Source organism: Sinocyclocheilus grahami, unplaced genomic scaffold (assembly GCF_001515645.1).
Source record: "Sinocyclocheilus grahami isolate Dianchi unplaced genomic scaffold, SAMN03320097.WGS_v1.1 scaffold307.1, whole genome shotgun sequence".
Taxonomy (NCBI): domain Eukaryota; kingdom Metazoa; phylum Chordata; class Actinopteri; order Cypriniformes; family Cyprinidae; genus Sinocyclocheilus; species Sinocyclocheilus grahami.
The window spans coordinates 812,968-839,028 of record NW_015505486.1 but is presented as its reverse complement, the minus strand read 5'-3'; the positions used below and the strand labels follow the sequence as shown (position 1 = coordinate 839,028).

The 26,061-nt window shown below is 36.5% G+C and overlaps 4 protein-coding genes and 1 pseudogene across 4 annotated transcripts in view; 1 reads left to right on the top strand and 4 right to left on the bottom strand.

Moving 5' to 3' along the window:
* Positions 1-2,745: 2,745 nt before the first annotated feature.
* LOC107601549 (GPI-linked NAD(P)(+)--arginine ADP-ribosyltransferase 1-like) lies at positions 2,746-4,719 on the bottom strand (annotated as a pseudogene).
* Positions 4,720-6,811: 2,092 nt separating this feature from the next.
* LOC107601548 (NAD(P)(+)--arginine ADP-ribosyltransferase 1-like) lies at positions 6,812-7,705 on the bottom strand. The gene is made up of 2 exons (XM_016293784.1): positions 7,652-7,705; positions 6,812-7,576 (listed from the first exon to the last, which is right to left on the bottom strand). Exons 1-2 carry the CDS (start codon positions 7,703-7,705, stop codon positions 6,812-6,814), a joined length of 819 nt encoding a protein of 272 aa, XP_016149270.1.
* A 4,380-nt stretch (positions 7,706-12,085) lies between these two features.
* LOC107601567 (T-cell ecto-ADP-ribosyltransferase 1-like) lies at positions 12,086-12,901 on the bottom strand. Its single transcript, XM_016293802.1, has 2 exons — positions 12,851-12,901; positions 12,086-12,775 (listed from the first exon to the last, which is right to left on the bottom strand). Exons 1-2 carry the CDS (start codon positions 12,899-12,901, stop codon positions 12,086-12,088), a joined length of 741 nt encoding a protein of 246 aa, XP_016149288.1.
* A 4,782-nt stretch (positions 12,902-17,683) lies between these two features.
* On the bottom strand, positions 17,684-18,598 carry LOC107601547 (ecto-ADP-ribosyltransferase 4-like). The gene is made up of 2 exons (XM_016293783.1): positions 18,545-18,598; positions 17,684-18,472 (listed from the first exon to the last, which is right to left on the bottom strand). The coding sequence occupies exons 1-2, from the start codon at positions 18,596-18,598 to the stop codon at positions 17,684-17,686; spliced, it is 843 nt and encodes a 280-aa protein (XP_016149269.1).
* Positions 18,599-20,530: 1,932 nt separating this feature from the next.
* The window catches only part of LOC107601546 (ecto-ADP-ribosyltransferase 5-like), a 24,707-nt gene continuing 19,176 nt past the window's right edge, over positions 20,531-26,061 (top strand). The window contains exon 1 of the mRNA XM_016293782.1: positions 20,531-20,578. Coding sequence (XP_016149268.1) covers positions 20,531-20,578 — 48 coding nt within the window. The remainder of the gene's footprint in view (positions 20,579-26,061) is intronic.

The window sequence follows — 26,061 nt, the reverse complement described above, 5'->3', positions numbered from 1 at the left end:
TCCAGTCCAGTCCCGGAGCTCACCGAGCCCAGTCCAGTCCAGTCCCGGAGCTCACCGAGCCCAGTCCAGTCCCGGAGCTCACCGAGCCCAGTCCAGTCCGGGTGCTCACAGAGTCCAGTCCAGAGCCCGCTCCAGTCCCGGAGCCCAATCCAGAGCCCGCTCCAGTCCCGGAGTTCGCAGAGCCCAGTCCCGAGCCCGCTCCGCAAACGATATCAGAGATCACTGTGTTGTGGCAGTAGCCAGAGATACAAAGCTACCGAAGCAGAATCCGAGAATTATAACTAGGCGTTTTATGAAATATTTTAATGAGCAATCTTTTTTATATGATCTTGCTCAAATTGATTGGGATAAAATTACTTTAATTCCAGATGTGGATTGTGCTTGGGACTATTTTTATAATAGTTTTATGACAATTATTAATAAGCACGCACCTTTGAGAAAACATAGAGTTAAACACCGGGACAATCCTTGGTTTTCAACTGCCCTATATGATCTTATCCAAGAGCGTGATGCAGCATGGGCTAAGGCCAGACAAACACATTTAAATTCTGACTGGCTACATTTTAAGCAGCTTCGTAATAAGTGTACAGTAGCGATTAGAAAGTCTAAATCCGATTACTTTCTTGACAAAACCTTGACAAAATCTGACAAATCCTAGGAAGCTGTGGAAGAATATTAAAGTCCTAACCGGTAACAAAACATTTACAGAACTTCCCCCTTGTATATTGACAGACTCTGCTAAAATTACAGATAAAAAGCAAATGCTTAATAGTTTTAACAGTCACTTTATTGTATCAGGGACTTTATTTCCAATAAGTAATGATATGACTTATGATTTAGAATTTCTTGAAGCTGAACATAACTTATGGACAAGAGAGTTTGTTTTCCAACAAATTTCTCTCTCTGATGTTTGTTCTGTTTTAAAATAATTAAATGTGAATAAATCGTCAGGTCCTGATCATATTGCTCCACTGTTTTTAAAACTAGCGGCTGATTTTATGTCTCCTTCAATGACATATCTTTTTAATCTTTCATTAATAACTAATACAATTCCTAAGATTTGGAAATCAGCATTTGTTGTTCCTGTGTCAAAAGGGGGTGATCTTTCCTTAATGGATAATTATAGACCTATATCTAAGCTCTGTATTCTCTCAAAACTTTTGGAAAATCTAGTAAGTAAACAGTTGACACAGTATTTAAATGGTCATAACATTTAGTCTGATAATCAGTCTGGTTTCCATAAAGGACATGGTACTACTACAGCCACCTTAAAAGTTTTAAATGATATCGTGGAGTCATTAGATAATAAACAACATTGTGCATGTATTTTTATTGACTTATCAAAGGCCTTCGATACTGTTGATCACAACATATTATTAGATAGGCTTAGATGGGTAGGACTATCAGAACATGTTATTTTATGGTTCACTGCTTATTTAAAGGGTAGAACCCAATGTGTCCAGGTGGAAGGTGTTCAGTCAGACCTTTTAGAGATTGTCAAGGGAGTTCCGCAAGGATCTGTGTTGGGACCATTATTATTCAGTGTATATATATAAATTGCCTTGATTTTAATATTGATAAAGCACGGTTTTTACGCAGATGATACTATTGTATACTGTTCAGTTCCCTCTAAACAACAATCTGTGGCTGCATTACAGTCTGTTTTTGATATTATCCAAAACAGGTTTCATGCTTTGAAGTTGGTTTTAATGGTTTTAATGTAAACTAAATGTATGCTATTTTCAAATTCTAGAACTTCTTTAGAGAACTCTGTTGTCCTTCAAACTTCTCAGGGGAGCCAAATTACCTCAGTGTCAGAGTACAAATATCTGTGTATTATCATTGACAACAAATTAAGTTTTGGTCCACATATTAAGTATCTGAGTAAAAAATTAAAGAAGTTAGGGTTTTTCTTTAGAAATAAGTAATGTTTCCCATTTAAGGTGAGAAAAAAATTTGTGTCCGCTGCATTTTTACCGATTCTCGAATATGGGGATGTGGTTTACCAGCATGCCCCTTCTTACCTTCTTTCTTCCTTGGATGCTTTGTACCATGGTGCTCTGAGATTTATTACTGATTGTAAATTTTCAACTCATCATTGTGATTTATTTGAAAGAGTTGCATGGCCTTCCTTGAGAATACGGAGAAAAATGAACTGGCATTTGTTGATATATAAGGCAATTTTGGGTTATTTGCCAAAGTATCTCTGTTGTTTTATACAAAGGACTTTAATTGGAAATCATTCATTGCGTTCTCAATCAATTTACAATCTCTGTATACCTTTTGTCAGAACTGAGCTTGGTAAAACCTCTTTTAAATATGCAGATTGGAATCTTCTTCAAAAGGAGATGAAGTTACAAAACTTGGTGTCTTATAATTATAATTAATTAAAAGTCTTTATTATGTAATCTTGAGAGCAACTTAATGGTGTGTAATTGTTTTTAACCGGTTATATGTTGGTTTTGTAATGTATGTTGTAACTACGTTGTTTATTTGTATATGCAAAATCTTGGCCAGGACACTCCTGGAAAAGATATTTTAATCTCAGTGAGTCTCTTCCTGGTTAAATAAATGAAATGAAATGAACTTTATTTTATTATGTTGAAATTATGCAACCAAATCATGTTTTCTGTTCAAATTGCTTTTGACAAAAAATTATTGAACTAAACCAAGAGGGACAAATGTTGCAATTGGTGTCCTATACCATAAATTCAAAACACTTCGTCCAGTATTTAATTGTCAGTCCTAGTATTTTGTTATGGTCTTGGCTGGTTTTTTTAATAGAGCACAGTTGAGGTCACTTCTCTTACCAGAGCTTTTCGAAGTGTACACAGTGTCACACCAGAGATCTGTTTGACCTCTTCTTGTCTTGACAGCAGTGACTTTAAACGTCTCATATGGAGGAATCAGCACCTCTTCCTCCTTGTCATGCTTAGAATATTTTGTCAAATTTGCACCTTCACAAGTGTAGATTACAAAACCAGATTTATTTCCAAAAATGTTTGTTTTGGTGTCATTAAAAGAGGAAGACTACCCTTTTTGTTCAGAACACTCTCATTAAAATATTGGTACAATAACATTGGTGCATCCTCTTTGTATTTTCTTCAGAGTCTGTACTGAATCTGTTAACAGAAAGTGAAGTGAATACCATTTGAATTTCTTGTTTTGGTATTTTTTCATTATGCATTCAACAGCATTATTGAAATCCATATCTCAAACTTAGTGTTAGTGTACACATAAATAGCGATCAAATGATTCTTTTTCAAGTTATCTCCTGGTGGCTTGTAATTCTTTTCAGCATGTTTCCAAGCAATTGCAAAATTAGATTGCATTTCCTTCTCTAGGTATTTAGTCTTCACCAGATTCGCCACTTCCTTTGTACAGCCGTTATAATTGCCATCAGCAGAATTCAGTGTCTTATACAATAAAAAAAAATATATATATATCTGTCCTGCAGCAACAGGAATCATAATGATCAATCATCAGTATTCATGTCTGTAATATTCATACAGTAGAACACAAGCTTACCTGTCCTAGAGCAGCTAAAATGAGAAGAAGAGCTTCAATGATCAGCAGAGCAGATGCTGAAAGACAAGAAACACAAAATTGTCTCACAGATACTGAATATGTGCCTTGAAATATAATGGAAAGAAATGTGTACTTAGATCTGTCCAATTGAAATGTTTATGATAATGTTGTCTCTTTTTGTCAGATTCTGAGTTATCTTTTCAATGTTTTTCAGCAGCTCAGGAGCAACAACAACATGAGAAGATCAGTAGTTCATAGCCAGATGACAACGACTCTTCAAACTAAGAGATGAGAAAGTGCTGAAAATCTGTGTAAATAGCATGATTGTGATGCATCTAGGCCAGTGATGGGCAAACTTGGCCCTTCCAGGCCACTTTCCTGCAGAGATTTGAGCCTTCTAGTATAGTCTTGAAGACAATGATTAGCTGGTTCAGGTGTGTTTGATTAGGGTTGGCGCTACACTCTGAAGGAAAGTGGCCTGGAAGGGCCAAGTTTGCCCACCCCTGATCTAGGCCATCTAAATGATTTCATCTGATTATCACTTGTAAAGATCTGTTCTATACGTGTGGACAAACTTCTCTGGAGTTCTCATCTAAGATGAATGTCAGATTTGATCAACATCTGATATTTACCTACTCCATTTAAATAAAAATAAAAAAGTCTTGGCAAGAAGGAGATTTAACTGCCAATCATGTGTGCACTATAGTATCCACTGAAACCCTCGGCTTTCGGATTTGTGGTACCACAAAGCTAATATTCACATTCAGAAGCATATTTGACAGTGAGATCAGTATAGAGCTGAAATAGTTTTGTTGCATTAAGCCCATCTGACAATGCAGTAGGCTTGTGATGGTCTGTGGTTTCATGTGGGACAAACTCTCTGTTCCTCAAGATGAGTAATATGAGCTTTATGTATAAGTCCATTCATTTAATAATTTCTCAGTTGTTTACTATTGAGAATAATCTTTTCCATTTTTCTACTAGATAGCATCATTTATTTTTGAAAGAATGCAATGGGATGAACACCTAAGAAGAGACTCGTCATTGTGCAGGTTTTAGCAGCTATTGCTCATTTTAAAGTGTCACAGTGTTAATGAGGCCACCCACAGCAAAACCACAAGCTCCACTCTTCTGCTAAATGAAAACCAGAAAAACTCCAACATGACAGAGGCTCTTCTCAATCTCCAACATGACTACGATGAAAAATATTAAGTAAAATAATATTTTTAAAAAATGGAAATAAACAAGAAACAAAAACTTTGTGTTGATTAAAAAGCAGCATTGCACTCAGGAAGTCATTCAGCAGTTAATATGCTATTGCTGGCAGTTAGTTAGATAAAAAGCAATAAAATGTTCAGTGATGTGATACGAAGGGATGTAAGTATACATTAAAAAAAAAAAAGAATTAGAGGCATATATAAAATCACTCTGAGGCCACTGAATTGGGCCACTTAAAAATAACTTGAATTAATAATGTTAAAATTATGCAAACAAATAGTGTTTTCTGACAAAGAATTATTAAACTAAATCAAGAGGGACAAATGTTGGAATTTGTGTGCTTGTATCTTTGATTCAACACACTTTGTTCAGTACTTTGATTGCCAGTTTTTTGTTATTGTCTTGGTTGGTTCCTTGAATAGAGCACAGTTCAGGTTACCACCAGAGATCTTTCTGATATCTTTTCTTGACGGCAATGCCTTTAAATTTCTCATATGGAGGAATTAGCACCTCTTTCTCACTTAGAATATTTTGCCACAACAGCTCCTTAGAGTTCAAAACAATATTTAGATTCAAAATATTTGACTCTGTTACGATCAAGAGACGATGCTGCAAATAAGCCAAAATGAGCCTCTTTGTTCAGATTCATATTTTCCGATTTGTGGTACCACAAAGCAAATTAGAATATTCCGAAACATACTTCAGGCACTGTGAGATCAATATAGGGCTGAATTAATCCTGATGCATCAAGCTCATCTGATGCAACACTTGTGAAGGCCTTTGTGGTTTCAAGCAGGACAAACTCTGAGTTCCTGTCTGCTTGATGAGTAATAGGAGACTTACTTACAAAAGCATACACTCAACAAATTGTTTTATCAAATTGTGAAAATTGTTTCTACACAATTAAATTCATATAAGAAGACTAGAATAAGTCCATTTTGTTAATTATTTTCCATTACATGTAACTGATCGCTAGCAATAACATTTTTGACTTAATGTAATGGACGGACACTCCTCACATGAAGAGATGCATCTCATTGCACAATTATAGCAGCTATTGGTCATTTAGCTCCCAAGCTCTTCATACATGAAGAGATCAGATGCAAAAGCCTCTTAGTGCCTCTAAGTTTTTAAGTTTTTATCAGACTCCTATGTGTAGGTTCAGTAATTTCACTTTAATAGCAATGAATGGGTTTGTTTTAATTGCTCAGTAATGTGATGCAAGTTTAATGAAGACAAATAAAATCACTTTGAGGCCACTAAATTGGGTCACTTAAAATGAGCTTTATTATGAACACCAAGGTGAAATTATGAAGAGTAGATCCAAAAGCCTCTAAGTGCCATTTGAAATTTTCACCTAAAATTAGCATTTTTATCAGACTCCTATGTGTAGGTTCAGTAATTTCACTTTAATAGCAATGAATGGGTTTGTTTTAATTGCTCAGTAATGTGATGCAAGTTTAATGAAGACAAATAAAATCACTTTGAGGCCACTAAATTGGGTCACTTAAAATGAGCTTTATTATGAACAAATTGTGTTTTCTGACAAAGAATTATTATTGCGCTAAACCGAGAGGAAAACATTTTTACATTGATTCATGTGGAAGTTTAAAGCACTATTCACTGCTCAGCATAGTATTTTGTTATGGTCTTGGCTGGTTTCTTGAATAGAGCACAGTTGAGGTCACTTCTCTTACCAGAGCTTTTCAAAGTGTACACAGTGTCACACCAGAGATCTTTCTGACCTCTTCTTGTCCTGACAGCAGTGACTTTAAACAGATGCAAAAGCCTCTTAGTGCCTCTAAGTTTTTAAGTTTTTATCAGACTCCTATGTGTAGGTTCAGTAATTTCACTTTAATAGCAATGAATGGGTTTGTTTTAATTGCTCAGTAATGTGATGCAAGTTTAATGAAGACAAATAAAATCACTTTGAGGCCACTAAATTGGGTCACTTAAAATGAGCTTTATTATGAACAAATTGTGTTTTCTGACAAAGAATTATTATTGCGCTAAACCGAGAGGAAAACATTTTTACATTGATTCATGTGGAAGTTTAAAGCACTATTCACTGCTCAGCATAGTATTTTGTTATGGTCTTGGCTGGTTTCTTGAATAGAGCACAGTTGAGGTCACTTCTCTTACCAGAGCTTTTCAAAGTGAACACAGTGTCACACCAGAGATCTTTCTGACCTCTTCTTGTCCTGACAGCAGTGACTTTAAACGTCTCATATGGAGGAATCAGCACCTCTCTCTCACGAGGAAGCTTAGAATATTTTGTTAGATCAGCACCTTCACAAGTGTAAATTTCAAAACAAGATACATTTCCAAAAAACTTTGTTTTGTTACGATTCATAGAGGAAGAAGTAAATGAGCCAAAACGAACTTTTTTGTTCTGAACATTCTGTATAAATTTAAGATTTGTACCACGATAAGTTGAATAGCATTTCTTTTGTGTTTTCTTCAGAATCTGTATCGCATCTGTTAACAGAAAGTGAAGTGAATACCATTTGTATGTTTCGTTTTTGTATCTGTTCTTGTCATTACGATCAGCTTCATTAAACTCCTTATGTACCCCAAAACCTGAGTTAGTGTACACATAAATAGCAATTGAATGATTCTTTGTCAAGTTTTCTCCTGGTGTCTTGTATTTCTTTTCAGCAAGTTTCCAAGCAATTGCAAATTTAGATTTGGGGTTAGACATTTCTTGCTTCATATATTTTGTCTCCACCAGGTCTGCCATTTTCTCTCTACAGCCCTTATACTGATCATCAACTGAATTCAGTGCCATATCCAGTGAAAATATCTGTCCTTCAACAGCAGCTCTGTGATCCTGCAGCAACAGGAATCATAATAATCAATCGTCAGTATTCATGTCTGTAATATTCATACTAGAACACAAGCTTACCTGCCCTAGAGCAGCTATAACGAGGAGAAGAAGAGCTTCAGTGATCAGCAGCATCTTGATTCAGTCAAATCCCTCAGATGATCTAGTGAAGAGCAGATGCTGAAAGACAAGAAACAGAGTTTCACAAATGCTAAATGCATCACAGTAATATGCTGCACAATAAAAGTGTTCACCAAATTTTTACATGAGCAGTTTTAAATTTAAGGTATTTTCTGTCAAATATGCAATTAAACCTGTGATGTTCACTGATATATTGACCTTGACCTATTCTGACCCCAAAAATACCTGAGAATAGTGTGTGTCTCTTTATCTTTACTTTTCAGAAGTTCAGGAGCAACGATGAGAGGAGAAGATCAGAAAAGTCAGTCGCTCACAGTCAGACAACAAACCAAGTGACGAGGAAGGTTATTTATATCATTACAAATGTCTGTCTGTGTGTATTGTGGGAAACAATAGCTGAAGTGTGACCATGGTGCATCAGCTTGCCAACTCAACTGTTTAGCTCTTCATAATGCAACACCTGTGAGAGTCTGGTTTATTTGTGGTTTCACACAGGACAGTTCCTGTCATGTTATTACCAGAAAACAGGTTTGTTTCTGTGATGGGCAGATCCTGATCATGGAAATCTGCAGACACAAATACATCAGTCAATTTATTCATGATACTAAGTCACACTAGATGCACTGTATCTTTAACAAATATTTAGCTCTGAAGAGTAAATGCAGCTGCATGCAGCAAATACCTGACATGCACACTTTAAGCATCCCCTGGTATGAATGAATTAAAATAATAGTAGTCATAAATATTTAATAATAAACGGTCTAAGCTGCCTTGATATGATTGCTGTTTAGATGTCATTATATTTCTATAGACTAACCACTAGATGACAGTAGCGGCAGGAAGAAGCGATTGTGTTAGTTTTGGTAGAGCTAAGATGGAATAAAGAGGCACATTTGTTACAGTTTCTTCACAGAGGTAAGAAACTGTACATGCTTCAAGAATACATATCCCATAATGCTTTGGCGAAGAGAGTGCAGTAAGGAAGAGAAGTGATCGAATGCTGTAGAAATGATGGAATCCACTGCTCAAAAACTTAAAGTGCCCATGAAATCAAAATGAAAGTTTTTTTGGGTGTTAGTATCAATATGTTAGTCTTAAGGTTATCTATAAGGCAGTGTGCTCCAAAACAGTGACAAAATTCGCATTTAGAAGATATAAGCATTCAAAGCTTAGAGTTCGCCACTTCCGCCAAAACGGCTCAACGATTTTTTTGACGTCACATCGTACTTCCGCTTCTCATCAAACTTTCTGTCCAATCAAATGCTCTCTAGAATCCGAAGCGCCCGCCCCCTGCACTATAAAATAGACGCTGAAGCCGTGGCTGAAATCGGTCACTTGTCCACAGAATTAGTATTTTCTGTACAGTGAATGGCACGTAGTGCACTATATAGGGGACAGGAACGATTCAAACAGTGTAAATATACTTTCCATTGAGGAACAAAAGAAGTCTGGTTTTGCGCTGTCACGCTAACCACCGCGCCGCAAACACACTCTGCTCTGGTCCAGAGACACAATAGCACGGAGCGGATCACATGCGCGAGTAGGCGCAGACCACAAAATGTATCGGAGCTATTTGAATTGCTATATTTTATAGCAATATGGGTGAGATTGTGGCTGGCATACCCTGTCAAATGTGGCTTTACGGAGCTCATAGGCTCTGAACGGCTCTAGCCCAAGCGGTGATATAAACGAACGCTATTGGCTATTTTAAAAAGGGGCGGGGCTGCTTGATATGTCCCGCCCTGTCTTCCTGTTTCAGTTAAACTGACGTCAACACAGAGTAACGCTGCGTGTTTCTAAGCATTTCAGGGGACCTTTAAGTCAGGCACTCAGGGGTGTCCAAACTTGTTCCTGGAGAGCCACAGTCCTGCAGCATTTAGCTCCAACTTGCCTCAGCACACCTGTTTCTAGTATGCCTAAAAGACCTTGATTAGCTGTTTCAGCTGTGTTTAATTTGGGTTGGAGCTAAACTCTGCAGAACAGCGGCCCTCCAGGAACAGGTTTGGACACCCCTGACTTAAGTAAACAGTTCATTTTGTTTATTCAAGTTCTTAGTCTTCATTGTTACATGCTAAGAAGAAAAGACACAACACCTCCAGGCGGTTTTGGTAGCACGATAACCAAACCTCTCAGTATTCTCAGTGAAATGTGACAATGACACTTACAAAGGGGTTTTTGTGAGAATGGGTCTGATGCTTCGTCAGAGTAAAAGTGAGAAAGGTTATGTGTCATCCGAAGTAGCAGAAAGGTATTTTGTGTGAGAGATAAATGATGACTACCATACTATAAAACTTTAATGCGTTTCAGTAAATGATTTACACATTTTGACCAGTAGATGGCAATTATGTCAAAACACCAAAGTCTTTAAAAGAGGTAATTTCCAGAAAAAGGCTAAACAAATTTTACATTAATAACAAAGTTAAGGACGAGCTCTGTAAAATACTAGGATTTATCCAGTAAAGCATGTTTTAGATTTAATTTGAAAATGTGGACTGGGAAAAAACTCTTTTGAATAATGACTAAAAAATCACATACAGGTGGAAATGAAAGAATATATATTTTCTTCTAGGCATAGGTGTAATTCCCAGCATGATGTCAAATCCACACAAAGTTACAATTTAAAACCAAAGTGAAATTTGAAGAATTGGTGAAAATAAAGTAATCGTGAGACTGACCCCAAATTTTTATTTTTCAGTGCCAAACTCCAGGCCTCACAGGAGGTGGATGCATCAGTGGGTGCTCTGTAAAAAAAAAAAAAAATTGTAAAACATTATTACCTCCATGCGTCGTATTATAGCATGCTGTTTGGTTTTTATTTAGATTCTTTATAGCATCTGTTAACAGAAAGTGAAGTGAATACCGTTTGAATTTCTTGTTGGTGTAATTTTGTTTACCACTACACACATCTTCATTGAATTTTCCATATACATTTGAATTACTGTTAGTATACACATAAATGGCGATTGAATGATTCCTTGTCCTCACGTGTATGTGGTTTAAGAAATAATAGCGTGACTGTGATGTATGTAGCTCATCTAAATGGTTTAGATCATAATCACTTGTGAAGATCTGATGTTTGTTTGGTTTCACACTGGACAAACTCTTGAGTTCCTGTCTGTCTAACATGAATGCCAGATAATCTCAACCTGATCTCTTCAAAATGTGTAATAATGGTACATGATGGAAATTGTTGAAGACATACAGACATAGAGATATGTAAGCAGGACATCCAGGACATCCCTAATCCACACCCTAAACCTAAAAGAAAGAAAATTGAGCATTTATGAATTAATCAACACATGATTTCATACAAGTTCACAGACAAAACAATTAGACACATATCAACATGTTTTAGAGACACTAAAAAACCTTTACACAACTACAAAGGCCGTTTAATATATATTGACTCATCTAAATTAAGGATAAAAAAAAGAAAGAAATCTTGTCAAGGAGGTGATTCAACTGGCAGTGATGTGTTGACTAACTATTATCCTTTAAAACTAGCATCCATTTGTATGATTAAAAAGGGAGGTGCAACTGAGCCCAAAATAAGCTCTTAGTTCAGAATCAAATGTTGTAGGTTTGTGGTAACAAAAAGTAAATTTTCACATTTACAAAATGTATTTCAGACAGTGTGAGATCAATATAGAACTGAATTAATACTGATGCATCAAGCTCATCTGGTAATGCAGCACTAAGGCCTTAAATGTTTTTCCAAATTCCACTGTTTTTCAAAGCAAAAACGTGTTCTGTCCACCAAAGGGGCAGAGCCTCCATGCACCGCGGGGGCTGCGGGGGTGTCCCGTACGCCACTGGTAGCATTCAGGTAGTATACAGAAATTGAAATGTAAAATAACTCAGCATAGTCTTCACTCTATAACTTAAATATATATTGATACTTGTTAAAGCTACTAAAGTTATTCAGTTTAAAAAAAACACGTTTTAAGACAAAGTTTTCATATTTTTTTACATTTAAGTAAATAGAATAACAATATTTTGAACTTTAAATATTGTAAATTATTTTAAATATTTGATATTGGCAATAGGTGTTATGCTGCACTGCCTTAAAAGAGTATTGACTACATGCAATTGTTCAGTCAATGTGATTCAAAAAGACTGTGTAAATGAAGAAATATTAAAAACCACTCTGAGGCCAATTAAATCACTTAAAAATAACTGTATTTCATTATGCTGAAAATATATTATAAATATATTCTGACAAAGAAACACTCAACTACATTGAGAAGAAATAAAGCATGTTTATATTGATTTTTGTGGAACTGATGTAAATTCAAAGCACTTTGTAAGGCTCAGCGCAAAGCATGGTACTTATCTATGGTCTTGGTTGGTCTCCTGAATAGAGCACAGTTCAGGTCACTTGTTTTTCCAGTGTTTTTCAAAGTGTACAGTGTCACACCAGAGATCTTTCTCATCTCTTTTTGTCCTGACAGCAGTGACTTTAAACGTCTCATATGGAGGAATCAGCACTTCTCTCTCATGAGAAAGCTTTGAATATTTTGTCACCTCAGCACCTTCACAAGTGTTGATTTCAAAACAAGATACAGTTCCAAAAAACTTTGTTTTGTTCCGATTAAAAGTGGAAGATGCAAATGAGCCAAAACGAACCTTTGTGTTAAGAAAATTATATCTAAATTTTGTACCACGATAAGTATCGTAGCATGCATTTTGTGTTTTCTTCAGAATCTGTATCGCTTCTGTTAACAGAAAGTGAAGTGAATACCATTTGTATGTCTCGGTTGTGTAGTTTTGTTTACCGTAACGAGTTTCATTGTTGAAATCACTAAATACTTTATCACCAGTATACACATAAATGGCAATTGAATGGTTCCTCGTCAAGTTATTTTCTGGCTCCTTAATGTTTTTTTCACCCTCTTGCCAAGCTATTTTAAAATTATTTCTAGAGTTATTGAGTTCCTTCTTCAGAAATCTTGTTTCCACCAGTTGTGTCATTTCCCTGGTGCATCCGTCATATTGATCATCAACTGAATCCAGTGCCATATCCAGTGGAAACATCTGTCCTTTAACAGCAGCAGCTCTGTGATCCTGCAGCAACAGGAATCACAATAATCAATCATCAGTATTCATGTCTGTAATATTCATACTAGAACACAAGCTTACCTGTCCTAGAGCAGCTAAAATGAGAAGAAGAGCTTCAATGATCAGCAGCATCTTGATTCAGTCAAATCCTTTAAGATGATCTTGTAGATCTAGTGAAGAGCAGATGCTGAAAGACAAGAGAGTTCACAAAATACAAAACCTGTCACTCCAACAGGAATATATGTATAGATTTGCCCAATAACTTTACCCCCAAATTACCTGAGAATTACCTGAGAATGTAGTCTTTTCAGCAAATTCTGTGTTGCTTTCAGGAGCAATGGCGAGAGAAAATCAGACGTCAGTCATTCACAGCCAGGCGACAATGACATTTCAGAGATGAGGAGTTTGAAGTTGCTTTTTATATAGCTAATAATGTGCGTGTGTTTGTGTGTGTGTTTTTGAAGTGTGATCTTGTTGCATTCAGCTCAACTAAACTGTTGAGCTCATCACAATGCAATACTTGTGAAGGTCTGTGTGGTTTCACACTGGACAAACTGAGTAAGGCTAAAAAAAAAGTGTTTTACTCCATATCAATTCTATTTTGAGCACTTCTGACTCTATGAAGGTTGTTTACATGAAACGTGGAGTACGTTTTGACAAATTATTTGCTAGAAAATAAAATCACAAAAATCAGGGTTGCAAACAGTGGTAACACTTTAAAATACTGTTACATCATTAATGAATAACTATACAAGAACACATAAGTAACACAATATTATCACTTTAGTAACTGCTAGTATCAAGAAACTCTGATTAATGAATTAGTAAAAAACAGTGGGTAACACTCTGAGTACTTTTGTCATTCTTGTCAGTGTCTTTGAGCTTCCTGCTCTACCCTCAGTGATCATGGCAAGTTGCTTCAACTGCAAACCTTGTGCAAACCTGTATGGAATTGTAACGTTAGCTGTTATGACATGGGGTTTGTGTTCTTTGCTTTGCGCAACTTTATTTAGATGGAAACTCGTTTCAGCAAAAGAGCACATGGTGGGGGGATGGAGGACAAGGAAGGTAAAGAAGATGTACAAGTTGTGGATGATGCGATTGCGAATGAGGGCCTACAACAAGATGTGGATGAGGTCCCTGTTGGGCCAAAGAGAAAGAAGACAGTCAAATATTCCCCGAGGAAATTATGTAAGTCATTTTTGTGTTAATACTTTAACAACCAGTGCTTGAAATTAAAACCTGACATTAGCTTAGTAAATGTGTTCTAGCCACTTTGTCAGCAGATTGCCAGCATGTGTTCAATCTGTATATAGCTGATTGTGGCACATCATATTTCCTATTTTTATTATTTTGTAGATATTGTATGTTTTTGTATATTGTAGCATAAGAAAGTAGTGTTGTCCCAATATTAAAATTGCACTAATCAGTGCAAATACAAGTAATTGTACACAGTTCTCCATACCAAAGTAAAAATGATTAATTTAGTTTCTTGCCTAAATTGTCTAATAATAATAATACATATTATTGATGTTTTTGTTATTATTATTACATCATGGATTAATATATTATTTTAGTTTATATATATAATATATTTCTGTCTCAGTTTCTTTTGCAAGTGCTTGGCTTTTATTTCGCAACATGCATTTACATTGATACACTATGTTTTAAGCGCACCAGGACATATGCTTTTAAAGGAATAGCCCACCTAAAACTGAAAATGTTCTGCTAAATGGCTCACCCCAAGCCATCCAAGGTGTTGGTGACTTGCTTTCTGCAACAGAACACAATTGGAGATATTTCGTTTTCGTTGAAAAGTCAAGCAGTGGAAGTCAGTAAGGAAAGATGGTTCAAAAAGCAGATACACACAAAACAAGACTGACATGACACCTTCATAATCATGACATTACACAGCCACTGGTCATTACCGATTTAATGGTGCAGAGATGGAGTTAAGAAGATGCACTTCTTCTTTCAAATTTAAGTTGCCAATCTCATAAACATATTATGAAATTACTCTTTAGTAGCTCTCTGATTAGATTAATTTGAGAGGGGTGATATAGCTATGGTCTTAAACCGCGATAAAAGGAATTTTGAATCACAGTAATGATACACATATGATAATGCTATGTGAAATAATATTTGTCTCTCTAACTAAAAGTTAAGTCTCTTTCTCATTTACTGTATTAATAACTCTCAACATCGACTACATCCTGTTCTGTGTTTCCATAAACATCCAAGTACTCGCTGTTGCTCCTCGATGTCAGTAACTTCATGTAGTCATGTTTATTAAATGCAGTAAATAAATTATTAATCACATTAGTACAGAAGGGTCAAAACCGTCTGTCACATATTAACATATATTGCAATGTAAATGTAAAGCATTAATAATATATTATAGACATTTTCATAGACACTTTGTGACTTGTGTAAAGCAGCTTTGAAACGATTTGTATTGTGAAAAGTGCTATACAAATAAAAATTATTTGATTTGATTATATCCAATGGCAAGCACTTCCAATAGCTCTGTGCTCTGGTTTCAAAAACAAGACTTTACAGAACGTTTTCACTTTACAGAACTTTAATCATCAACTACAATGAGAGCATTACAGAAGTTATCTGTAATAAAACAAAGCCTGTTATCTGTGTTCTTCTGTGAGACAGTTCTCTGCTTTCAGATAGTACCCAGAATTGGGCCTACATTGAGAAAGGTAGCTTTTTAGGTTTTGAGGCTTTGTTTATTTATACATCTTTCTGCTTGTCCCCCTGCCTCATTCCCCTTTTCTCACAGGCTTCCACAGACGACATAAATGAGAAGGTCTCTGAGTTTGCAGAGCGCTGCAGGAGGGCTATAACAAAAGAGATGGCTGAAACCATCACAGCAAAGAAAAAAAGTGGACAACTCCTCCCAATAATGCATAAGTACACTTAAATTTTTTTTTTCATGAACAAGTTATCCTGTTGTTTTCCCTTCAAAACACTACATATATGTGTTGAGAATATTTTGTAAACCTCTGTTTGAGGAAGCACTGGTAATAATTTTTTGTTAGTTTTATCTTTTTCATTATATGTCAGAAAATTTCAGAACCCTCTGTGAGGAAGAACAAGTTCTGTTCTTTTTATGTATTGTTCACATACATAAAGTTAAGTATAATCTTTTGACGTGTCTGTTGCATTTTGTTAAGGTATTTAATATGATTTGTTAATACTCCGTATTTAATATGATTTGACAGAATAATGCCACTTAACATTTAATGACAGAGTATTAACACTTAATGACATTTTAATGACAAGTTCAACTTGTACCACTGTAGTTGAGATCAAGAAAAGTATTCATGACGCTGTTATAAAATAATTTGACAGAGTATTAACACTTAATGACATTTTAATGACAAATTCAACTTGTACCACTGTAGTTTAGGTCAAGAAAAGTATTCATGACGCTGTTATAAAATTATTTGACAAAGTATTAACACTTAATGACATTTTAATGACAAATTCAATTTGTACCACTGAATAAAAGTGGTCAGAAAAATATTCATGACACAATTATAATGGCCTCATGACAGCCAATATCAAAACCAACCACATGACTGTTTAATGTAATGTTAACCCATAAAGCTAAGTAATTTCTTAAGTTTGATCATTAATCTGCTATGTCATGTTTATGACAAATTTATGACTGGTTATGTTGTCTAAGTAATGTCAAGTTGTCACGACAGGTACTGACAGGTTATGATGTCTTGGTTTATGTCCAGTTGTCATAACAAAGGCATCTCAAACAATGTCATCTTTGCTTTAAAAATGACATAACTGAGCGAATGACACTTAATGACAGTTGTCATAAACATGCATAAAACCTCCTTCATATTCATGACGTGTGTCGTGTCATGATTATGAAGGTGTCATGTCAGTCTTATGCACACCCCTTCAAGTAAAGTGTTACCAAACAGTGCTTAATCAAATGTGGTAGTTCACTATTAGCTAATCAGTAACTACTATTTTTCATACCTCCCCAAGAACTACTGTATACAGGTTTATAATTAATATGAATAATGCATAGTGTATGCATAATGTATAATTAATTCTAAAGTGAAGGTCATGGCAACCCACTAGTAATGACACAAGCATTACCAAATTATTCAGAAGGAATTACTCATTTGTTTGGATCAGTATTCTAAAGTGAATAACATGATAATTTTCTAGTAATTACTGAAGTCATTGTAAACTTTTGAGGTTTTTGTAAGGTTCTGGTTGGTAATTAATTTTGCTATGCTTGGTAACACTTAAATCATTACCGTGATCTTCACTTTAGAGAGATTAAGAGATTGTGTTTTTAATTTGAGCTAATTCAGTAAATGAAAAAAGCAGCGTTCTTACCTTAAAACTTTCCAAATGCTTCCCACAGATAAGGTGTCTCTTTTCTCAGTTGTTTGCCCACTAGGAATACGTTCACTTTAAAATACTAGTGTCTCATGAAATATACTGTACGTGTGTACCCATTTTGTATAAATTTCAATTAATCTCAGAGTTTATAGAGACAGCTGCAATGCATCACCAAGCTTCCAGTTTAACTGTGTGTTTATTCTGTAATATATTAATATCTGAATGTTTAGAATGTTTGTGAATAAATGGCTTTTATTTAAACGTTTTTGAATATGTTGTGTTTTTTTTTTTTTTACGGTCAGATGAAGTTTTAAACTGTCGCATGAACATGTTATAATATGTTTTTTCACTTGAGAGTGTACCCTCACCTATAAGAAAATTTCACAAAACCCACATAATTGTACCAGATGTATAAAAGTTTTGCATAAAGGAAACCAAAGTAAATTTACACAAATTGAGAAAACCAAAAAGTTTAGAAAAGCTTATTCAGTAACAATAAGAAACATGTCAGATTTACAAGTTAATCAGTTAGCATATAAATACTTTGCAAAAAAATATTAACAAAATGAGTGAAACATTAAAGAAAGCAGCATGGTTCCCACTGTTAAACAAAGCACAGTTCAGGTCACTTCTTGTTCCAGTGCTGTTCAACACAAACACAGTCTCACACCAGAGATCAGGCTGATCTGTCCTGTTTTTGACAGCAGTGACATTAAACGTCTCATATGGAGGAATCAACACCTCTTTCTCTTCAGGATACTTAGAGTATCTTGTCAGATTAGCACCTTCACAAGTGTAGATTTCAAAACAAGATTTAGACCCAAAACCCTGTATTACTTTACGATCAAGAGAGGAGGACGAAAATGAGCTCAAACGAACCTCTTTGCTCTGAACATCAAATTTAAGATTTGTACCACGATAAGTTACATAGCATCTATTTTGAGTTTTCTTCAGAATCTGTATCGCTTCTGTTAACAGAAAGTGAAGTGAATACCATTTGAACGTCCCCTCTTTGTATTTTTGTTTGTCAGTGCGAGTAGCTCTAGTGAAATTACTATATACTTTAGAGTCTTTGTTAGTGTAAACATGAATGGCAACTGAATGAATCTGTTGCAGGTTATCCTCGGATTTCTTAGCTTTCTGTTCACCTTCTTGCCAAGTCTTATTGTATTCAGCTGAGGCAGATTTTTCCTTCTCAAGATATTTTGTTTTTACCAGGTCAGCCATTTTCTCTGTACAGCCCTTATATTGATCATCAACTGAATTCGATGCCATATCCAGTGGAAATATCTGTCCTTCAACAGCAGCTCTGTGATCCTGCAGCAACAGGAATCATAATGATCAATCATCAGTATTCATGTCTGTAATATTCATAGAACACAAGCTTACCTGTCCTAGAGCAGCTAAAATGAGAAGAAAAAGAACTTCAATGATCAGCAGCATCTTGATTCAGTCAAACCCCTTTAGATGATCTTGTAGATCTAGTAGAAACACAACAGCATTTCACACGTACTAAATCTATCACTCGAAATATATCATTCATTTATATATAAATGAAAAGCAATATGTACATCAAATTTGACAATAAAACTCTTATATTGACATTTTACTTTAACCTCAAACTTACCTGAGAATATTGTTGTCTCAGATTCAGGAGTTCAGGAGCAACAGGGAGAGGAGAAGACGCGAAAAGTCAGTCGCTCACAAACAGACAGCTCTTCAAACCAGCTGATGAGGAAGTTGGCTTTTTTATATTGCACATCATCCATGTCCAGGTGTTCTGGGTGTGTGAGATAAATGATGCATGACAGTACACTCTTAAAAATAAAGGTGCTTCACGATGCCATAGAAGAACCTTTTTGTCTAAATGGTTCCATAAAGAACCTTTAACATCTGAAGAACCTTTCTGTTTCCCAAAAGGTTCTTTGTGGCGAAATAAGGTTCTTCAGATTACAAAAATGCAAGAAAGAGATGGTTCTTTAAAGAACCTTTGACTGAATGGTTCTTTGTGGAACCAAAAATGGTTCTTCTATGGCATCGCTTGAAGAACCTTTTGAAGCACCTTTATTTTTAAGAGTGTACATTGCTCGCCCAGAAGACTTTATTTAGAAAGTTGGGACAACATGTGGACAGATATTTCAGTAAAGTCAACAAAATGGTCTTTGTTAGCATAATGTCCTACTACCAAAAGCATTGTTAAAGTCATTTTTAACATTAGTTTTGCAAGTTTGATATTTTAAAATGTACAATTTCTCAATATATGTGAGCAGGCAGCAGTTTGAATTTGGTAAGAAAGTGTAAATGAAAGAAAATCAACAATATTTTAAAAAGGAATCAGTAATTGACTCCACTAAATGAGGAAAACCTTTTTATATGGATCAGAAAATAGACCCAATGCAATGCAAATGAAATGCCTGGCTAATAGACTGTTAGCACAATTGAAAACCCCTATGAAACTGTGAAATAGCATTTATTTTATGTTTTCCTTTGAATCTCTGTCACTTCTTTTAACAAAACTGAATGAAGGCGAATTCCACCGGTGTCGTTTTTTTGTATGTTTGTTGAAATCACTGTAGAAAATGTTACCTCACTTCCTTGGAAGCCCACGCCATCATTCATTCATTGTGTCACATAGAAACGGTTGACAATATCACAAAATAACTTTTTGACTGGTTTTATCTGGAAAACATCTCACCCAAGTTTAGGTTGATGTGATGAAAGCTCAAGGACGAGTTTTAACAGGTGTGTTTTCAGGTGTGGTTTCTAGAGAATATACATTAGCCTACACAAATTCCTAAAACTAAAGTGAAATTGTAACTGTTGGTGAAGCTAGAGGGTTTGAGAGACTGACAACAAATTTGATCCGACAATCTTTTAATGCCTCCCTTATAATTTTGGCAAGATTCATAACATTTTACTATATGTTTGTTTCATTAGTGATACTGTAAATGAGAAGAAAATAAGAAAACTAATAAATATAATAGATGCCAATGCACGTTTGGTGCTTGGCTTCCAATTGTAAGAGAAGAGATTTGCTTCAATTTGCTCACATTATAGCGAGAAATTAAGCATATATTCATATAATACCTTACTCTTGCTCTTTGTTTGCGGATGAGGAAAGAATTGATGAATCCTCCACAGTCAAGCAGGTTCAGTGTCTCCCATAAGACCATCTCTCGCACTTCTCTCCTGTTGCTTTACTTTTTCTTTCAGTTAAGTTTAAGAAGTTACTCCTAATGTCAGCTCGTTAGGTGTATAAGACACCTGTCCACACAATCTGTATCTTCCATTCCAACCTCTTCCACCACCATGGGCAAGACCAAAGAGCTGTCAAAGGATGTCAGGGACAACATTGTAGATCTGCACAAGGCTGGAATGGGCTACAAGACCATTAGCAAGAAGCTAGGTGAGAAGGAGACAACTGTTGGTGCGATTATTCAGAAATGGAAGAAATACAAAACAACCATCAATCGGCCTCGGTCTGGAGCTCCGTGCAAGATCTCGCCTCATGGGGTAAAGAAGATCATGAGAAAGGTGAGGGATCAGCCCAGAACTACACGGGAGGAGCTTGTTAATGATCTTAAGGCAGTTGGGACCACAGTCACCAAGCAAACCATTGGTAACACACTACGCCGCAATGGACTGAAATCCTGCAGCGCCCGCAAGGTCCCAATGCTCAAGAAGGCACATGAACAGGCTCCTTTAAAGTTTGCCAAAGAACATCTACATGATTCAGAGAAGGCTTGGGGGAAAGTGTTGTGGTCAGATGAGACCAAAATTGAGCTCTTTGGCATGAACTCGACTCACCGTGTTTGGAGGGAGAGAAATGCTGACTATGACCCCAAGAACACCATCCCTACAGTCAAGCACGGAGGTGGAAACATTATGCTTTGGGGTTGTTTTCCTGCTAAGGGTACAGGACGACTTCACCACATTGAGGGGCAAATGGACGGGGCCATGTACTGTAAAATCTTGGACGAGAACCTCCTTCCCTCAGCCAGAACACTGAAGATGGGTCATGGATGGGTCTTCCAGCATGACAATGACCCGAAACATACCGCCAAGGCAACAAAGGAGTGGCTCAAGAAGAAGCACATTAAGGTCATGAAGTGGCCTAGCCAGTCTTCAGACCTCAATCCTGTAGAAAATCTGTGGAGGGAGCTGAAACTTAGAGTTGCCAAACGACAGCCAAGAAACCTTAAGGATTTAGAGAGGGTCTGTAAAGAGGAGTGGACCAAAATCCCTCCTGAGATGTGTGCAAACCTGGTGACCAACTACAAATTATTATTAACTACTATTAGAAACTACCATTTCACTCACTGAAATGCAAATTAATTTCTAACCTTTATATAATTGGTATTTTTCTGGATTTTTTTGGTTGGTATTCTGTCTCTATACGTTAAAATAAACCTACCATAAAAATTACAGATCCTTAATTTTTTTGTAAGTGGCCAAACTTACAAAATCAGCAGGGGATCAAATAAACATTTTCCCCACTGTAGGAATGTACGTAGAGAGGATGAATTATGTCTATGGTATTAAAAAGTTAAAATAAATTTCAGAGAATGACCATTAGATGGTTCTGTAACCCCACTGCACAAGTCCACTTAGAGCAGGTGCATAGGTGCGTTTTAAAGATTTGTTGTAGATCATTGTTGTCCAATCCTGTTCCTGGAGACCTACTTTCCTGCGAAGTTCAGCTCCAACCTTGACCAAACTCACCTGAGCCAGCTAATTAAGATCTTCAGAAGCACTTGATAACAGTTGTGTTTGATCAGGGTTGGAACTGAACTCTGCAGGAAAGAAAATCTCCAGGATTGGATACCCCTCATTTAGACCATTCAGCTAATCCATCCGTTTGGACGACAAAGAATGCTTTAAAAAAAAAGATTAATGTACCTGTTCCGAATGATGTATACACTTACCTTTATGAGGAAAAATGATGGCGAATTTTTAAGTTTCCACTGTTAAAAAAAAAACAAAAACATGCACGATTTAGCTTTCACTCTCCGCACAAACGATTGGATATGCGCCTAACAGCGCTCATTTATTTAGGTTAAATGTTTAAATTAATACTGTGAAATGCATGAAGTGTTTTATGTCTGTTTATTTTAGGCAAGTCGTGTTGGTTTGAGAAGGCTAAATTGATCAAACATAATGCTTAACTCACTGTCTGCCGCTGCCGCTTGGACGTTTAAAAAACGTTCCTTTAAAAAGCAAAAAAATTTTTTTTAAACTATTTTAATAGCTGTGTAATGGGGAAGAGAGAGAAAAAAGACACGGTATCCAGTTGGACTCGGGCCGAGAAGTCGCATAAGCTGTTGGACAAGGGCCGGGCCGATGCAGGGCTCTATTCGTTCCTTTGTTTCAATTAAAAGTTCCCCCCAGCTCGGCAGTGTTACGTGAGCGGGCGGGCCCACACACTGCCCGGGCCCATATGCACCTGCATACCCTGCATACCCAGACACTACGACACTGATGTTGAGGGTCAACAACGTAGATGGTTTCAGAAATAGCATGTAGATAATAGGGTAACAAAACAAAAAAAAAGGCAACATTATTATTATTAATACACAGTTATTTTAAAACTGAAATATTAGTATCGGGGTTACTCAGTATACACTATGAAATATAAAAATGACTTGTTTGAGCTTCCACTGTGCACATTGTTCACATTTACAGGTAGTATAAGATAATGACCCCATCATATTTTTCAACGCTGACCTGTATCATAAAATAATGGTTAGAAATTCAGGCAGTTATTTTTTGTGTCGACGTAAAGACTCCAAAACAGTTAATTTTTACTTACATTTCGTAACTCTTTTTGGGCCAACTGTTCCCTTGTTCCATGCAGAATTACACCTGTTGTATAATGACTTGGCTTGTACGGTTGAGTAGCTGAACCCTTTGTATTGAACATGTTCCAGATGCAACACTTGCCTGACTCAATCAGCACAGAGAAAGATGGCAATATTTAAACTGAAATGACTTTAATCTTACATTAAATTAAATAGATTATGTAATAATGAGCATACCTCTCTGTGATAAGGACCCGAGCAGTCACAAGGAGGCTCAGAATCATGGGAGCGAAGTTGGCATCCAAAAAGTTTATTTTGAGTGGATATGCAAAATGTTTAAATATGTTTAATGGATTAAAACAGATTATTAATTTAAAAAAAATGAAACTATAACTGCTGAGTACTTAAAACAGTACTAACTCCCCTTCACTACATTGAGGCTGGAGTTTTACATGCTACACAGCACCACAGTAATCACGTTCACAAGCTCTTGTTCTGTCTACACCTCTCTACAGTACTAGTGACGGCCATCTTGAAAACACATTTTTCCCACTCTCACAAATTGGAACATACCATGTTTTTTTTTTTAAATAAACTTGTCTCATAATATGATTTATACATGAAAATTAGGAACAAGAGTTAAGTAGAAAATGTGTATTATTTCTTATTGCCACGTCCACTCGCCTAGATCAGGAAATACATAATTATAACAATGCACCAGAAACAATAAGAACACAGTAAAAACCATGATGGAAGACAACTGTAATGTCTCTCCATCACACTCTCCAAATAACCATTCATGGGGCTTCAATGTTTGGAATGTCCTGTGATGGAGCAGGTTCTCTGTTTTTTCATATGGGGCCTGCAGAATGGCTACAACAATCTCCTTTATTTTATTTGTCCACAGCATGTCAACATGCAATGACATAAACTTGAATACATTTTCTTTCTGCTTATCTTACTGCACATTGTGCTTTTTTGGGTTAATTGTATGCAATATTAATATTACTTCTTTCTCTATAAGGTATTTCTGCAGAGATATTACAGGGATGTGCTGTCCCTTGTTCCTTTTTTTTTTTAGAGGTGTTGGAGAATCACAAATGGCGTGTTTTTTTCTTTCTTTTTTTGTGAGGAACTTGCACTGTATGTGGACTGGAGTCAAATTTACTTTCTAGCCAGGAACATCATCTCTTTCCTTCTCCATGTCTCATGGCATTAAGCAGTATCCACTGGTGAAACAGGCTTGAACAATTAACCTTGGGAAATGGTGTGCTGTATTACATGCTCTAGCCTGCAGAGATTGGTAAATTTTTTGAATAGATGTTCCTGGTCTCTTTTTTTTTTTTTTTACCCATGATTGCTTGTTGGACAATTCCAAACCATTTGTCCATATGACAGTTGGTGTCTCTTGTCTTTGTTTCTGTTAGGTGTGGGGATGTAGCTATGCGAGGACTCGATGCAGAAAATGGGCTCTTTATTAATAATAAAACAACAACAAACCACAACAAAAACTGCCCCATGGGGGAAAAACAGGCTGGCATTTGCAAGGCTGGACAGGCCAGGACACAACCAGGGCTGACACGAGAACATTCAACGACGAACTGGCACAGGACTGCAAACACAAGGAGAATAAATAGGGAGCAAATGAGGAGGATAATAAGGGAAACACAGGTGGGGCAAATTAACCAATAATCAAGTAATAAGATGGGTGGGGTCAAGACAATTGACATGAGAGCACATGGCACACAGGAAACAAAGACAAAAGCCATGTGCTCACACAAAACAAAAACACAAGCACATGACCAGCAAAACAATCACAAGCCATGTGCTTGAACAAAACAAGACACGAACACGCAGCTAATGAGAATACTCATAAGCCGTGTGTTCACTCAAGACATGACAACATGAAAGCACGCAGCCAATGAAAAAAACAAGCTGAGTGCTACACAGCACAAGCCGTAACATGACATGAAAGCAACAACACAAGACAACGAGAACACGTGGCCGAACCGAACACGAAATTACACACGAGGCATGTCTTTTGAGATCTCCCAATAGCAAGCCACTTGAAAAATCCCATACATGTCAAAACGCATGCTAATGATCCCTGGACAGAAGTACGGATTGTTATATTCTGAGGTCTCATGTGCTACCTGCTCCTTAGCCTCTTTCAACATCCTCTGAAAGCATGCAGAGAACCATGATAGTTTTTACTTGTCCCACTGTTGGCTTTTTTCAGTTCAGTTGATTCTACAGAGGGTTTGTCTGTGGATTTAGTGATGAAGGTATTCAAAATATGAACAATTTCTTCAATGCTTTTTGTGTACTGTGAAGTTGTGAGGAGCATACATAATGGCTTGAAGATCTGTCTGGCTTTAGAGATGGTGCTTGAATTCTGCAATCTGGCAAAGCGGAATATTGCAAACTCTACAAGGCCTTTGTCTTCTGTCTGCCTGAGCATTGCTTGACGGATTGATTTCAAAATAAGTCAAGTCAAGTCAAGTCACCTTTATTTATATAGCGCTTTTAACAATACAGATTGTGACAAAGCAACTGAACAGCATTAATTAGGAAAATAGTGTCAATAATGCAAAATGACAATAGTAAACACTCATTTTTCAGTTAAAGACAGTTCATCATTGAATTCAGTGATGTCAACATCCAGCTCAGTTTAAATAATATCTTTGCAATCATGTCAACGATAACGCTGGAAATGAAGTGTCCCCAACCAAGCAAGCCAGAGGCGACAGCGGCAACGAACCAAAACTCCATCGGTGACAGAATGGAGAAAAAACCTTGGGAGAAACCAGGCTCAGTCGGGGGGCCAGTTCTCCTCTGACCAGACGAACCAGCAGAAAAAAAGTGCTTTTTAAAGTGCTTTTGCTTTCGCCTAGAAACACACAGCGTCTCCCTGACATGGCTGCATCAACACTAACTGCGGTTACTGAAACCACGCCTTCTTTCTTTGTGTGCACATTTGGGCGCATTATGCAAATATTTCCACATAGTTAGGTGGATATGTGGGGGCGTGTTAGAATGAGCCATTTTAGGGGGGCGTGGCTGACTCTTATCTTTTATAAAGAATATCTCTTTGGATTTGAGACTTTA